Below are 17,134 nucleotides of genomic sequence, written 5' to 3' on the forward strand. Positions count from 1 at the left end.
GCACCTGCATGGGCCGCCTGAATTTCCAGCCTTTCTTTTCTTCTTTGGAGCGATGACGCTCCAAACCCAGTGCAGCCTGCCCGCTTGCTTACCCCCTTGCCTGACGCGCTGCCCCGCCGCACCCCGCCAGGCTGTCCTGCGCGCAACGACCGAGCCCATGAGGCTGGGACTATCGCCCGCATTGCGTCGGGGGCGCGGCGCTCACTGTACCGCGGCGGCAGAGGCCTCGCTCGCGGTGGAGGACAGCTCACGAATCGGGGGAGTGTGGTGCGGTAGACAGCGTGCCCGCCCCTCTCTCTGCAATTCCCCCCCCCCCCCCCCCCCCCCCCTTCCCCCCGCTGCCAAGCTGCATCAAACAGCTCTCAGGTTTCTGCTGATACTGCAGCGTCAAGACATGGCTCGAGTTTGCTCCTCTCTCTTACATATTCAGCAGTCCATTTGCTCCTGCCACATGCATCCATCTCCTGCCTCCCGCTGCTGCTGCCGTTGGGACGAGCCAAGAGCCACTCCGGAGATGCGGTTGTGGGACTGCGGCTCTCTCACGTCTCTCCAGCCGATGCTGCTCAGCGCCCGGCTCCTTCTCCAGATGTTTTAAAGGAAGAGATCAGGAGAGCCAGAAGATACTTAGGACAGCCTCTTTTTATTTATTAATTCAAGCCTTCGGAAAAAGACACTTTGCACTCTCTTCCACCCACCGACTCCCTCACTGCAGCCTGAGTGTATGAATATTTAAGTGTCCAGGCAGTCCTGTACAGTGATCGCTATATTATTAAGAGGGGTGCAAGAGGAGGAGGAGGAGGGTTGAGTTTGCCACTGCGGTTTTTGTTTTGCTCAGATTCTTTTGGATGGTGCTGCAAGACAGCTTGTCGCATTCTGGCACTGGCTCCTAACCAGCGCATCTCACACAGAGCAGGTAAGGAAAAACTCCCTCTTTCCCCCAGCTGTTGGACCCTAATTTGGCAGTTTGGGTCTGGAATGTCAAAATTCATTTCTGTGTCTCCGTCTCAGTTGCATTTAGCTGCTGCAAAGCAGAGGGGACATGCTTCACTCCTTCTCCCCATATCCCTTCAAACTGTGTGATGAAGTTGTCAGTGCTCAGCTAAGTCTCCACCATCTGCAAAGTGGGATGCATGGTGGTCAGGAAACTTACAGCAGGAGCTGATCCCAGTGAAGCTGCATGGTAAGCCCTCCATGGAAGCACTCAAGAAGAGCACAGCAAGGCTGCAGGTTCATATTGACCCCTTCCTGTCCTGGAGGCGCTGTTGTGCATCCAGGAATGTGCAGGAACATGTAAGGCTCCTCATATGCTGCCACAGTGAGCAGAACAGGATATTCTTGCTGATGTGAAAGCTAATACATTGCAGTGGAGTATGTATGTGTAGTGGGGCTTGGGGGTTGGTTTTTGATGCTTCTTTCCTTCTTGACAGCCTCCATTCTGCAAGTGAGCTTTATGTCTTTAAACACTGAGTATCTCCATCTTTTCTTCCCCAGTGCACAAGAGGACCGGGGCGGTGGGGGGAGGAGGCTGCGGGGGGCAGACAATGGAAATTTGCTGAGTTGGCATTACAAGGACTTGCTTCCCAGCCACCTTGTGATTTATTAATTTATTTGTGTGTGTGTGTGTGTGTGTGTGTGTGTGTGTGTGTGGTAACTTCAAGACAGCATCCGCAGTGATGATCGAGTCGGCAAGAAAAGTGGCCAGATCGAGTTAAAGGCGAAAGGAGACAGCTGGGGAGGGGACCCCAGCCAGGAGTTGCACCCCAGATACCTTCAGCCTCCTGGCCCTGGGGTGACAGGACCCCTCGCCTTACCTGCCCTCTGCCCTCACCCCCCAAAGGTACTTCTCTCTTTCTTTACTGTCCCTTCATTCCTTATGCCACTTCCTGCATCCCACCTTTTCTTTCCCCTTGTGGATATTTCCAGCCTTTAGGCTTCTCTTCCAGTCCTTCCTCAGGCTTCTCCATTCCCACTCATTCTGCAGTCTCTGAGCCTACCTCCACACCCTGCCTCTCACCATCCTCCACTGAACTGCCCTTGCACTTTCTCCTCTCCTCTCCTCTCCTCTCCTCTCCTCTCCTCTCCTCTCCTCTCCTCTCCTCTCCTCTCCTCTCCTCTCCTCTCCTCTCCTCTCCTCTCCTCTCCTCTCCTCTCCTCTCCTCTCCTCTCCTCTCCTCTCCTCTCCTCTCCTCTCCTCTCCTCTCCTCTCCTCTCCTCTCCTCTCCTCTCCTCTCCTCTCCTCTCCTCAGCCCAGGTCCCCCATTCTCAGTGCCACAATGACTGTGATGGCTGGAGAGAACATGGATGAGACTTCTGTGCTACCTGGCCACCCCCAGGATAGCTACCAGCCTGCTGCCCATGATGACCATGAATGTTGTGAGCGTGTAGTGATAAACATTGCTGGACTACGCTTTGAGACACAGCTAAAGACCTTAGCCCAGTTCCCCAACACACTGCTGGGCAACCCCAAGAAGCGCATGCGGTACTTCGACCCTTTGCGCAATGAGTACTTCTTTGACAGAAACAGGCCCAGCTTTGATGCCATCCTCTACTACTATCAGTCTGGGGGACGGCTTCGCCGGCCAGTCAATGTTCCCTTGGACATGTTCTCTGAGGAAATCAAATTTTATGAGCTGGGTGAAGAAGCCATGGAGAAGTTCCGGGAAGATGAAGGGTTCATCAAAGATGAGGAGAGACCCTTGCCAGAGGGAGAATACCAGCGCCAAGTATGGCTCCTCTTTGAGTACCCAGAAAGCTCTGGGCCTGCAAGAGTCATTGCAATAGTCTCTGTCATGGTGATCCTAATCTCCATTGTGATCTTCTGCCTAGAGACATTACCTGAGCTGAAGGAGGACAAGGAGTATACGGTGCATCGTACTGACAACACCACTCAGGTCTACAAATCCAACATCTTCACAGATCCTTTCTTTGTTGTGGAGACCCTTTGCATTATCTGGTTCTCCTTTGAGCTGGTGGTGCGTTTCTTTGCTTGCCCCAGCAAGACTGAATTCTTCAAAAATATAATGAACTTCATTGACATTGTGGCCATCATCCCTTACTTCATCACCTTGGGCACTGAAATGGCTGAGCGGGAGGGGACTCAGAAGGGAGAGCAGGCCACCTCCTTGGCCATTCTGAGAGTCATCAGACTGGTAAGAGTCTTTCGAATCTTCAAACTCTCCCGGCATTCTAAGGGCCTCCAGATTTTGGGACAGACCCTCAAAGCAAGTATGAGAGAGCTAGGTTTACTAATCTTCTTCCTCTTCATTGGGGTGATCTTGTTCTCTAGTGCGGTGTATTTTGCTGAGGCTGAAGAACCTGAGTCTCATTTTACAAGTATCCCCGATGCTTTCTGGTGGGCGGTGGTATCCATGACCACTGTGGGATATGGTGACATGTACCCTGTGACAATTGGAGGCAAAATCGTAGGCTCCTTGTGTGCCATCGCTGGTGTGCTGACAATTGCCCTGCCTGTACCTGTCATCGTGTCCAACTTCAACTACTTCTACCACCGAGAAACAGAAGGGGAAGAACAGGCTCAGTTACTTCATGTTAGCTCCCCAAATTTAGCATCTGACAGTGATCTCAGTCGCCGCAGCTCTTCCACTATCAGCAAATCTGAGTATATGGAAATCGAAGAGGATATGAATAATAGCATAGACAATTTTAGAGAGGCTAATCTCAGAACTGGCAACTGCACTGTAGCCAACCAAAACTGTGTTAATAAAAGCAAGCTGCTGACTGATGTATAAACAAAAGACCAAAATCCCCACTCACAGCTTGAAGACTTAAGTGACATAGTCACACTTTGTAGATGCTTTACTGATAGTCTTTGAATGCTTTATTTACCTCGTAAATGCATTGTTGCATTGTGAGTTTTTGCTCAGCGATAAAGAAGCTTCCAGGATCCATGAATGATAAAATTTTGTTTACTTAAAAAAAGCAAACAAACACATTTTCCACACCCGGTAAATGATAACTATTTGAACTAGTTAGGTCTTAAACTGAATGATGCTAGATCTAAACTTTTCCTCTTCCATCTTTTTTTTTTTTTTTTTTTACAGACTTACATTCAACTAAGGAAGACAATTTTTAAAACTAAAGCATATGCATGGATTCTAGTAAAAATATCCTGCAAATATGCACAGTTGCAAGAGAGCGAATCAGATAATAGTAAGAAAGTATTAACATGCAGCAAGCATTTACCGTTTTTATGAAGGGATGCAAATTTTCCTTCTGCACCCTATGTGAAAAATTACATCGTTCCAACCTACAGATCAGCACATTCTTTCAATACACTTTAGGCTGGTCTTTTTTTCTATCCATAGAAGAATTATTTAAAAATAACAAACAGAACTGAAGGCAAAACATTTGCACTGCTGCTAAGTTCTCTTATACGCAGATGATCATAACGCAATTTTCCCTGTCCAAAATTGTATACAAAATTTCTAGTCCTTCTGTTGCAAGACAGCACAATGTAGTTTAATATAAGCATGTTTGAATTTGATGGTATTTATTTTATAATCGCATGCCTGAAACTTTACCTCAGACAATAATGGATAAGCTTTTGTTTGAAATGAATCTTCTAAAAATAGGTCCTCTTCTTTTTTTTTCTTTTCTTTTTTTCTTTTTTCTTTATTTTGGTTTGCATTCACCAGAAGTGCACTACTTAACTTGCTCAATTGTTGACTAGTACTTTAAAGTGTATGTTAGTCAAATGGGAACAATAACTTCTGGAGATCAAAGCATGTTCAAATATTCAGCATTATGGCCTATTTGAATAACACATAAATTAATTAATGCATGAATTCAATAATAATAATAATAATAAATAATTAAAAAGTGCTTGATAGTTCAAAGGCCTGAATGGACAGATTAGAGAAACCTGTTTCCCTGCACTGCTCAGGAAAACATGTTGGCTTTTGTCCAGGCATTGTCAGAAAGGGATATATCCCATCTCTTAAAGGGAAAGCTATATGGAAAACTAAGACAAGTTATATATAGCACCTAAAACCTAGTATCCTTTATATTTGAAAGGTGTAGATGCATGCTTTTTGGTGCATTCTCAGAATGTAAATGAAACTTATCTATTATATGCATCCAAATTGCAACAGCTGGTTTTTTTTGTTTGTTTTTGTTTTTTGTTTGTTTGTTTGTTTGTTTTTGCAGTCATTATTTGAGATTTTTTTTGTATTCCCCTAAAACTCACTGAGGAGACTTAACTGATTGATTTAAATCAATTTAAATCAATTTAAATTTGTGCAGTGCCTTTATCTTACATTCTCTAAAATGCTGAAAGTGCCTCCAGGAATTGAGCTGATCAGAGGTAAAGAAAGGGCAAGGACCAACACACCAGAAGAGGAGTTCTGCACTGCCTCTTGGCTCCGTGCAGAAAGAGATAGCGAAGGAAAGAAAGAGCAACTGTGAGTGGGAGCAACTAGAAGAGGCAGGCAAAGAAAACCATCACCCTGTGATATACCTTCTTTCCTTTGCCAGTACACTGTTTCAAGGCTTAGCATTTTCTTCTGCCAAATAAGTCACAGCTGTGCTTATGTAAGACTTAAAAGTTTCCCTAGATTGCTTATAGGGATATCACTGCATTCATTGTGTCTACCCTTCCTTTCCATGAGATTGTTTCTGGCAGCTGGTCCTAGCGTGGCAGAACACAGGAGAGTCTAAGGATTAGCACTCACTGTGACATCACATAGCCAGGCAGCAGATTGCAGGGCTGGGCTTTTCTTTCCTTTAGGTTCCCCAGGTTGTAGGCAAAGGAAGCTTTCCAGCTCCCTCCCATCCAGGCCTCTTCCATTTACTTTCCTGTCAGAACTTAAATCCTATCACAGAGCCTTCAAACTATATTCTTTTTGCTAACCTCTAACTTTGCTGTACATCCACCGTGGTCTTGTGGAGGAAAGAAAGCTAGATATCTTTTGCAACTTGCCAGCCTTGACTGCTAGGCCCTGGGAGATCATAATCTTTGATCAAAGCTAAGGTTGGCACTAATCTTTGTTTTCTAAGTGGAATATGTTGAGGATCTTCATTTTGCACTTAGCATGTGGCCAACTGCTACTGAACGCTTCTCCTTCCACACTGTATAGAATGTTTATTCTCCTATGTTCATGATATATGTATATATGCACATTAATATGTACATGTGTCTGCATGTGTGTGTTATACATATGTATGGACACATATATATAAAATCAGAGCACTTAGAGTGATAAAGAACCCTAACTTTGCAGTTACGCACAAGCCTGATCTGATGGTTTTCCAGAAAGATTTGGCTTTATTGCTCACTGTTTGGCTTCTGTGAGTTTTAGTGATGAGAAAGTCATTTAGAACTGAGGAGCTCTAACTCCTGCAAGAAATGCAAATTATCAAATAAAACAGGGCATTACTTCCTCTAGATAGATATTGTAAAGCTTTCTTCTTGTTCCCTGCTTACTCCTCTGACCATTGTACACCTCTCTCCTCACTAAAATCTGATGGTCCTGATCTTCCTAAATTCTTGTACTCTTGGGTATGACTTCTCAAGTCAAAATGGACTTGAGTGCTGCACTCAGCTTATAAAACAACCAACCAACTAAACAGCAATAATGTATTCAGTGCTTTGGAACTGAAGATGAGAAAGAAATATGTGGAACATGAATTCTCACTTTGACCACTTCTGTTGTAGTTGGTTATACATACCTTAGTTTAATGATCAGAATTACAATAATTCTGTGTATGTAGAGAGAAAAGTTCTACATGCAGCACTTTTTATTTTATTCTATTTTATTTTGTTCTATTTTGTTTTATTTATTTTATTTTACCTACTTACTTAATTAATTAATTAATTAATCTATCTATGGTCAGGGCGAATCATAAGGGCATGGGATGGCCTGGGGATTCAGAATATTGTTTTGCCCATTTACAGCATACTTCAAAGGATCTTAATATGATTGGAGTATGGGAATTAACCTCATGTAGCATTGGCATGAATTTCTTGTCAAACACAAAAGAAACAACAGTAAGAAAAAAGCTTACTCCCTTGATGCGGAAATGCTGAAATTTTTTCATGGGCCTGAAAGTGCACTTAACCAACTGCCTGTTCTCACTATTAAGCATCTTTCTTTTTTTTCTCTTCTCTTCTCTTCTCTTCTCTTCTCTTCTCTTCTCTTCTCTTCTCTTCTCTTCTCTTCTCTTCTCTTCTCTTCTCTTCTCTTCTCTTCTCTTCTCTTCTCTTCTCTTCTCTTCTCTTCTCTTCTCTTCTCTTCTCTTCTCTTCTCTTCTCTTCTCTTCTCTTCTCTTCTCTTCTCTTCTCTTCTCTTCTCTTCTCTCTCTTCTCTTCTCTTCTCTTCTCTTCTCTTCTCTTCTCTTCTCTTCTCTTCTCTTCTCTTCTCTTCTCTTCTCTTCTCTTCTCTTCTCTTCTCTTCTCTTCTCTTCTCTTCTCTTCTCTTCTCTTCTCTTCTCTTCTCTTCTCTTCTCTTCTCTTCGTTGCGCTGCTCTGCCCTGCCCTGCCCTTTCCTCTTCCTTTCCTCTTCCTTTCCTCTTCCTTTCTTCTCTTTTTCTTTTTTCTTTTTTCTTTTTTTCTTTTTATGACCTACATTTCTTTATGCCACAAACTCTGTGGGGTTGTTTATATCAGTGGAAGAGGACTGGAAGGGAATTAATGGCCAAACAATGTATCTCTGAGAAAAAGACAAGATCTTTGTTCATTTGGCAGAGACTGCCCAGAAGTAATGTTTGCGTTATGCTGGACAGAGAAAATAAAATACAGCGGTCTTAGTTGGGCTGTAGCTTGATAAGACAAGGAAGCAATTCCAGCCTCCTTTACCAGCCACTTCTCAATGCTGGCTTCTTAGTTGCACTATGTGGCTTTTTCTTCATCCACTCTGCAAAGAGGATAAAGGAACTGGTCCGACATGAGTGAGGCAGCAGTGCTCAATGGTGCAGAGATAGGAATGAAGGAGAGAGATAGTGGGCAGGAATCCCAGAGGCTGGTCTTACTGCCCAAATTCTCCATTAGGTCCTACCACTCTTAGCTACAGATCACTAAGGAGCAGGCAGAGGAGCAACAGGGAGAGTGAAAATGGAAGGCTGTGTACACCTTTCCTTCACAGAACTGAGAGGACTGTGCAGCAGCTCCAGCAGAGACAATGATGTGTATTTACATGTCTTTAGAAGCAGTTAGTGTACAGTAAGCCAGGACGTGTGTTCACAGCATCCTAGAAAACCTATACCTAAACCAGATTCCCTACATGGAGTTTCTTAAAATTCACTACAAAGACTTCAAGAAAGCTAATCCAAATTAATGAAAGGTGTGAGTATAATGTAGATTTGTTAAACTGTTTTAAAAGCCTAGCATGGACATTCTGTTGCAGTATAAAAGCAGCCTTAATCTGATTTGGAGTCATTCATTTTGGGAGGAAAGTAACCTGAATTGAATTAAGGCTGCCTTAATTCTGTACACAATGGGGCTTAATGCAGTTTACCTCATCTACCTTACAAGTTAATTCAGACAGATAAGCCTTTAGTACACATTAAATGTAATGGAATTGACACTACATTGCTAGAGGTAGCCACCTTCTATAAAACCTTTAGTGTACCACAAGAGCATTTGTGTAGATGGAGTGGAAGACCGAGTGCTGGAAATTCACAGCCTGGCTTGCTGATAGGCTAACATCCCATTCCTAGGACAATATCAGAGGTTTCCTTCCTTCATTCATGGCTTATATATCTGTAGATGTCAGAGTCAATCCAGCTGTCTCCCAGGCGGTAATGCTTACAATAATCACAGCCCAAGTAAACTATTTTCCAATTACAGAGTGTCTAACTGTGTTCATTGCTTATCTTGATGTGCTGTAGATCAGAGGAGTAAGCACTTGAAAGAGTGCAAAGCACTGATGGCAGGACAAAATTTAGCAAAAAAAAGGTATTGTTTCAGTAGTGATTTTATCCAAAGAGAGATTTCAGAGATCAGACCCTTCTTAGCAAATCAGCTGTATATTGTTCATTAGAGGCTATGTTAGCCCAAATCAACAGTCTGACTAGTTGCTACTTTTATTGATGAATTTTTACCAGTGGACTGTTATTTTCCTTAAAGAGAAGTACAGAATGTTTCTTTCTGTTATAAAGAGCTGAAATCCAGATATAACATAAAATATGCTATTGTAAGGAACTGAGGGCAAACATCAGTTTTCCATGGTTCAGACTTTGTCAGTGGAGTTTCTTATATGCATATATATTAACTGAAATAAAATAAACAGTAGGTTAGGGACAGCCGATATTTTTTAGAAAAAGGTAGAAAGTTGGATTTTAGAATATCTTCACACATATGTAGAGAGAATATATACTTTTTCTATAATTATCTTGATTATTCATTTTCAAGGAGTGCCATTCTAGTTTAATTAATTTCTTCTAGTGTACAGAATAGGGAAGTACCACAGTTTTCTTTTCAGGAGGCCTCATGCCACTGGTTGTCATAGTAATTTTGGACAAAGGAAGAATCAGCTCCAAGGTGTGATTTACCCTCAATAGCCACAGAGCTTTATGCAATTTGAAAGTTGTTCTTGTGATTGCTCAACATTGCAAGTTTGTTACAGACCTGTATATCACAGGTCTGAAATAGACTCCTTTTCTAAGATGCTTCAACAGGGACCTATGTTTCAGTTTTGGTTAGACTTATTTCAGACTATGGGTTTTTTTTTCTATTTTCTGCTTTTCTGTTTTTATTTAATCAGATATGTAAAATTTATTTTTCCTAAAATACTAGTCAAGTATTCTTAAAGATGTGAATATTCGTATCCACAAATATGAAACTTCAGGGTGTTCTGCTGTTACACTCAGTACAGGCGAACTTGCTACCAATGAAGTCAACAGTTTATGCTGTCAAGGCATAGTATGCTTTAATGTTTTCAAAGGAAATAAAATGAAACTGAGGTCTCAACTGAAATTTGTCTCACAATATTTGTTGATATCTAAATAAAGCGGTATATTTCACCTGTTAACAGACTCTAGTAAATGTCACCATGAGTTTTTAAAAAATCATCTTCCATTTCTAGTTTCTGTAATAAATAAAATGAAGCCATGTCACATTTGGTTCCTTTTGGTGCATCAGTCTTTGATAAATCTTTTTTGTTTTGTTTTGTTTTGTTTTGTTTTGTTTTTCGGTGACATTTCTATAATGTAACTGGGATCAAATGAATAATTGACTTTTGTACAAAAGTAAAAATGGTATTTTTATGGCTAAATTCAGCAAACCTCTACCTACAACATGCTAAACTTAAATCTTTTTTTCTTTTCCAAGTAAACCATTGTTTTTGCAGTATGTTGGTTTGTAATTAATAAATAACAGCTTTTAATGGACTGTGTATGGCCTCTTAGACATACCTCTAATTTTAAAGGACAAATATTGCAAGTGCTAAATGTATAAACTAAAAAATCTCCATATGAAAGTTCACCATCAGGACAACAAACCATTTAAGCTGAAACAGCTGTACTTATTTCCACCATTTACAAATTGTGTACAAATATTGAATCAAATATGTATTTCATTGTCTCAATACAGTTCATTTTACTTCCATTAGTAAGGTTTGTTTATAATTTTTGAACATCAAATATTATAAGTTCTTGATCTATTTGAAATGCATAGTTTTCACCTATGCAATGCTCCCTACTTCTGTCCTTGTTCATCTGTTCATATTTGACATAAATTAAAGATAATTTTTAAGGATCCTACACAAAATTATTCTGTCTGTTTATTTTGTGGAATCTAACTTCTCTCCTGTCATTATTCCTCAGTTCTATCTGAAATGAATGGTTGGTTTGTTGATGGTTTCCTTATTGAGAGGTATAAGAAATGGTAATCAATATGAGATGTGGCTGTGGGCTATGAAAGGCTTGTAAATGTCAACTCATGCGTTATTGTACAATTAATCCAAGGATTTGGTTTCCATAGGCTGTGGATCTTGCTTTGAGTGGGTAACGTTCATGCCATCACTGCTGAGACAGCACTCAGTTCCACCAAAATTAGCAAATGTAAGGTTAAGACTACTGTGTTCTCCAAAAGCTTTTTTTTTTTTTTTTTTTTCCTAAAATTAGTTGGCGTCTTCTGGCTACATCCCTGTATCTAAAGTATTACCTTATCATGTGTGTGCTGACTTGAGATCCAGGTTTATATAACTGTGTAAGTAATTTTTTTTGGTTTGGGTTTAATGTAAGTAAATCAAATTGCCTTGGTCTTGTTTTTGTCTGAAAATTGTGTTTTAAGGTATGTTTCATGCAAATAGGTCTGATAAAGTTATGCCCACCATGCCTTGATACTTTGTCACATATAAATAAGGTAATGACATAAATGCAAATAACTTTATGCCAAAAGCGTTGTGTATTAGAAGTCCATCTATAATGACTGCCAGGCCTTTCTGGAGATTTGTGTGCATGGTAACAGTGGGATGCATACACAGTACAAAAGTATGAGGTAAGATGAAGTGAAAATCCCCTAACCTGTTATAAGGCATAACATTTTTGGTTGTCTGACGTATAATTTTATATGCTTACTTCTTTTGATTTCTTAATCAAGAAAAGCTTTCAGCAAGAAAATTCTTTTTCATCAATACTTTCAATTTTTTGAGTCTTATTTAATCTCACTTATAAATTGACAAAAATTGTTTTGTTTGACTTACATTTGAAGGTACCATTCTTAAATGGATCTAGTCCAAGTCATCTAACTTTTAGCTGCTTGGTAGTACTGTAATTCCACGAGATACTCATGTCTGTACTTCAAGAGTGTGTTCCAAGTCATTGAGTTTTGCTAGCTCTACATGTGTCTGAAGTCTGCTTCTTGTTTATTTTCCATGTTCTGTTTTTTTTTTTTTTTAAAGAGACTTGTTTATCACCTCTACTGTATCAATATTCTCTCTCTCTTTTTTTTCTTTGTCTGTAGGAAAGCTAATTCTGTGTTCTTTGAATCAAATTACAATGTTGCTTCATATTTTGTTTTCTGAGTATATCATTCAGTTGTACCATTACCTATTCCTGTTTCCCCCTACTATTTTTCTCCCCACTTAGCCATAATTTAACTTGTCAAATACTACACCCAGAGTTTTCTCTACTGAGGCCCTTCATGGTTTGTATCATCATACCTGTAATGGATCTAGCTAAAAAAAACTCCTTTAGGAGTGGGAATGCTAATTCTTGTATCACAGTCATAATTTTTTTGAAGTCCTTGCCTGTTTGTATTTGTGCTGCCTCCTCTGTGTAGAAAATGTTCTTGCTATGTACTTTTTGCCAGGATATTAACAAAATATTACCTTATGCTTTACCTCATCTTTCCAACAGTTTATGTAGTCATTGTACCCCTTGGTACATCTTGTACTGAGATATTTACTGTGATCTGGTCAGTTTTGAAGTGGTCATTTTAAAACAAGATTGCATACATTCAGAATCAGGTTCCAGGACATTTATTTTTTTTTCCTCATAATGATTGCAAAAAATAATCAGCATTGAGTACTCTGAATTGAGTTTCTCTGAGAATTTCTTAGCTAATCCAAAAAGAAAATAATTGTGTAGTTTTTTTTCTCCCAATTGCAAATTTTGTTATCTTGTTTTATACGCTTTATCAAATACTGAAAAATTACATATTGAATCCTTTTGTTACACCAAGCAGTCTTTTTGTCTTACATATACTCTCTGAAGAAACCTACACTGAGGAGTAAGTGTGACTCTGCAGCTATAACTTAGTTAACAGATGTATCAATGATCCATGTCCTGGAATGGGCTTCTCTTTCTCCTTCAGCTGCACTTACACTCAGATTATAATGGAAGTGAAGACTACTTCAGCAGACTTTCAACAGAGAAGGAGAAAATCCATTCAGTAGCAAGATGCTCTTTTGATCTTACCTTCTATATATTATATTGATAATTCCAGTATAAACTAAATTTACCTGTTACTCTTGGAAGTCATTCAGTGTTCATGTACTGTTTAATTAATTGGTACAAAATAATTGCTTTATAAAAGCATAAGAATTTCAGGTGTGAATATATATGCCCTTACCATGCAGAAACTCAAGGTTATATTTTAACAAATACAAAGTCTAACACTTCACAGAGTAAAATGGCCCATACCTCTGCAACCAAGAAGTGTTTATCACAAATGTGTTGTTATGCTTTCTCTCAAATATCTGGAACAGTTGCCTTCAGGGCTAGCATTCTGAATCAGGTAGCCTGACTGACAAAGAAAATCAGATGTGATTCAGTACTATCCCTTGAAGTAGTTCCTATGTGCTGTCTCAACAAAGGTCTGCAAATATATAGGGGGAACTGCTGTGCTCTTGAGGTAAACCAGAACCCACAGAAGTAAATAGAGTGATGTCTCATCACTTGAGAAGACTGTAGGAAGACCATGATTTCATGCTGCCTTTCAGATTACTGAGAAAAGATCTGAAACATTCTGTACTGCAGGCTTCTAACAGATGCTTGTAGAGTTGCATTATATCCCATGGTTGGTCTTTATATAAAGTGCTCACTTTATGGAGTGTTCAGATTAAGCATTCAAAAATCAAAGAAACTTTAATTAGCACAATACTTCGGTCCACTCATCTTCTCTAACAGCTTCCTAAAATACCTCACATTTTATTCCAATGAGAAGACAACTGTGACTCTTCAGTAGAAAGCTTTTACAGCTAGAAAATGAAAATGCAATTGCAGATAGTGTATAGACCTCCTTTCACAAGATAGGAACACTAGAGCATTTGACTTTCAAGCAGAGGAGCTTGCTGTTGTCACTAAATGTGATGGAGAGAGCTGTGTGATCATTATGTGGAGAACAGGTCTGAGGAGAGACATAGATCATTTCCATGCTACCTGGTTAACAGCAGAGGGTGAGAGGAGGTTCATCAATATTCATTTTGCATAGGATGGCTGATACACATATGTTGTGTGAACTGAAATCTAGTGTTCCATCAATAATTAAGATTATATTGTTAATACAGCTTGTAGTCGCAAAGATTTAGTTAAAGATCTTTGAATTCTAGGAATGATAGGAGGGCTGATGCTTACAGGGCTTGATAATCTAAATGTACCTACTATAATGGGTGTATGTAGGAATTTCCAATCCCATAAGAAATGCTTCATATTATTCAGTGTAATGTATAGAAAGGTCTACTGGGAAAAGAAGTGGCAAGTCTGCAGTTATACTCTGATAAACACATTCACATTAATGGTGTCACATTCTCTTTTTACAGCACCTCCATTACATGCATTAATTGCCTCTGCTTGACAAAGAATACCCAGCCTAACCCGGCCCATTTTTTGATATAAGATTAAGCTTTAATTAAATCACTTCAGTGGTGAGCAATACAGAAAACAAAATGCAATCCAAAAACTGAACTGTCCAGATAATCCATGGAAGGACTCTGAAAATATTTTTGTGTGAATTTTGAGAACATAACTGTTCTTTCAAATTAGAAAAAACTAAGTTTTTATTTTATGGAATATTATCTTCTTGCTGTTTGGCCATTCAAAATATAAATTTGCATGTAAAATACTGCGTTAAATTCTGAATGAAGGATCATTTAGGCTGTTATGGCATTTAGTTCCCTAGATGTTGTGAACTGATTGTGAGAGCTGAGGCTGCTAACAGGGCCTCCAGGTGGAATCACTATGGCAGTGGTAGGTGTTTAGATGTATCTTCACCTTCTGATAACTTTGAGCCTTCCTTTCTGTTTTCAGTGTGCAGCATTCATCTTCAACCTCCCTAAAAGCTAACTCCAGCTTACGAGGGAGGTAGTATTCCTTCTTTTTCCTTTCTGAGTTAGCCAAGTGTTGTTATGAACCTGGTTTGCTGAACTCTGTTGCAGTGGTGTACCAGGCAAATAAATCATTTAAAATGTTTCTGAAATACTCAGAGAAGAGTTTATTTCTCACTACCAGAATATCTGAAGCTTCAGTTAATGTAATTAAGTTTGTCTTTTTTCAGTTGCAAACTGTGGTTTTGATTTTTTTCAGGAATTTGAAAGGATAAAGGGGAAACAAATATTTTCCAAAATGTACTTGAATGGCTTCCTTCCAAGGAGAGGGAATTTTTGAAAATGTTATGGCATTTTTTTTAATTTGTTTTCTTTTTCGATTTGTTTTTATTGTTAGGATTTTTTTTTTATTTTTTTCCTTCAGTTGAGTGATTTTGGCAATTTTCATTTCACAAAAAATAAAAAAATAAAGAAGTGATCTCTGTCACTTGGGTACATTTTTTGTTACAATTATTTAGATGATAAAAATTGCTGGCATTACAAGAGAAGAGCATTTATAGCTAATGAGGCTTTAATGTAAACTTGTGTAATACTTCATATTTAAATGCCAAAATGGCTAATATATGAATACCACCAGAAGTGCCACTAAGTATGTACAGTAACAGCGCAGCACTTTGGAGATAGTTGCTCTACAGCATGGTGCCTAAACGGTTCTGGTCTGACTGTGGGTCACTAAGTGTAGTAGTGCTACTGCAACTGATAACTGATAAGACTGATAAGTCACCTTGGGTCATAGTTCCAGTGAAGCAATGACTGAACAAAAGAACAAATTGACTTTAAGGCTCAAAATGCCAAATGAGATCTTTTTCCCCCTAATGAAAAAAAACAGTGATTTTACACAAATTTGGTTGTCCTGAAAAATTATTTCATTGAGTGATGAGCTAGCATCTTCCTGTGAACATAATACGACAGTTGGTCTATGTTTTTTTGGCTCTAATTTCTGGGACCTTTTTTCCTCTGTATTATTTTCATCGTTCTGAATGTATGATACAAAACTGGCATGAAGCTGAACACTGTCATGTTTTGTGTGCAATGGCTAATCTGTCAGAAATACTACAGAATCACCTAATGTAGGTGGAATTTGTTTTGCTGAATGCTTCAGCAAGTCTATAGATTTGGTACTGAGATTTTGAAGCAATTGATTCAATCCTCCCAAAGTCATGTGGAATTGATCTTCAGCATAACAGTAAGGGGCATTCTGGCAGTAACTGGGATGAGGAACACTGTAAGATCCTGGTGTCATTAAAACTGTAATGCCTTCCCAGTGTCTGAGGAGAACTGGAGTTCTACTCTGGTTTACTTTGGCATTGCGTCTGTTTGCCTTATAAATATTTCATTTGCTGTTCAAGTCATTTGGTAGCATTCCAGTGTGCTATTAAAGAGCAGCCGTGTTTTGTCTCAGAAGTAACTGCATTTTGAAACTGGGGAGGTAGCTTGTGTGTCAGTTTATTAAATTGGCAAAGAGTTCTGAGACTGTTCCGGATGTGCTATGTTAGTATAGAGTATCAATATATATATCAAAGGTTACTAAAACAATGATCTGAAATTCTATGGTAGTCAGCCTTTTCAGTAATCAATTAAAGGCAGTAAGTGGAAGCTGGTCATCACCACTTAGTATACAGCTACTATTGCTAATGCATTTCCAGGGTATGCATTGTCCGACAATGCTGTGATGTATTTTTTCCTAGTCTTATTAATACTCCTGTGATCTCATCCACTTACAACACTTCAAAAAGGCTGCTGAAATCCAGCACATAAAAAGCAATTCAGTTTTACTTGAGAACGGATTGATTCTGTCCATACAATCGCAAATTGCAAGTTGAAATATATGGACATGGGGACAGCCAGTGGAGTGGAGGGATGTTAATCTTTTGATTTTTGTGTCTCTTTTTGGCAATGCACACTAAGTTCTTACTCCCATGACTTAAGTACAAAATTGCTGTCTGCATCTTGTGCAGCTTTTATTCATGTATATAAAATGAAAAACGTCTGGTGCGAATCAGCTTATTTCTTCTGAACTAATAATCTGTGTGTCTTTCTTCCCTTTTCATATTTGGCAGTTTTTTTACATAGATAAGAGCTGTTGTATGGCCAGCAAGGAAGAATCCTGCCCATCAGTTTCCACTGGAGTATAATAAATAGGAAAAAAAGAAACCCCACCTTTTAAAAGAGAGATGTGTTAAAGTGACATTAAAGTACATATTCATCTACCACAAAAGGTTCTGGATAGTGTTCTATGACCACACAGAATGTAGACTTTAAGATAATACAATGAAAAGTGAAAGATAATGATTTTGCCCATAGATCTCATAACTGTGATGCTGTTTCAGACTTGAATTTTCCTCTTTCAC

The 17,134-nt window shown here is 39.3% G+C and overlaps 1 protein-coding gene across 6 annotated transcripts; it reads left to right on the forward strand.

Annotated features, from left to right (window-relative positions):
* The first annotated feature begins 337 nt into the window (after positions 1 to 337).
* Positions 338 to 10,723, forward strand: KCNA1 (potassium voltage-gated channel subfamily A member 1). 6 transcript variants are annotated; one of them, XM_040660955.2, is made up of 5 exons: positions 338 to 913; positions 1,009 to 1,180; positions 1,663 to 1,837; positions 2,247 to 3,149; positions 7,625 to 10,723. In XM_040660955.2, the coding sequence occupies exons 2-5, from the start codon at positions 1,131 to 1,133 to the stop codon at positions 7,763 to 7,765; spliced, it is 1,269 nt and encodes a 422-aa protein (XP_040516889.1). In that variant the 5' UTR covers positions 338 to 913; positions 1,009 to 1,130; the 3' UTR covers positions 7,766 to 10,723. The 6 variants fall into 6 exon arrangements, with proteins under 6 accessions (XP_040516889.1, XP_004938130.1, XP_004938133.1 ...); XM_004938073.5 differs by lacking the exon at positions 7,625 to 10,723 and having other exon boundaries at positions 2,247 to 4,074; XM_004938076.5 differs by lacking the exon at positions 7,625 to 10,723 and having other exon boundaries at positions 338 to 1,180; positions 1,659 to 1,837; positions 2,247 to 4,074.
* Positions 10,724 to 17,134: the final 6,411 nt, after the last annotated feature.

This window comes from Gallus gallus, chromosome 1 (assembly GCF_016699485.2).
Source record: "Gallus gallus isolate bGalGal1 chromosome 1, bGalGal1.mat.broiler.GRCg7b, whole genome shotgun sequence".
NCBI lineage: Eukaryota > Metazoa > Chordata > Aves > Galliformes > Phasianidae > Gallus > Gallus gallus.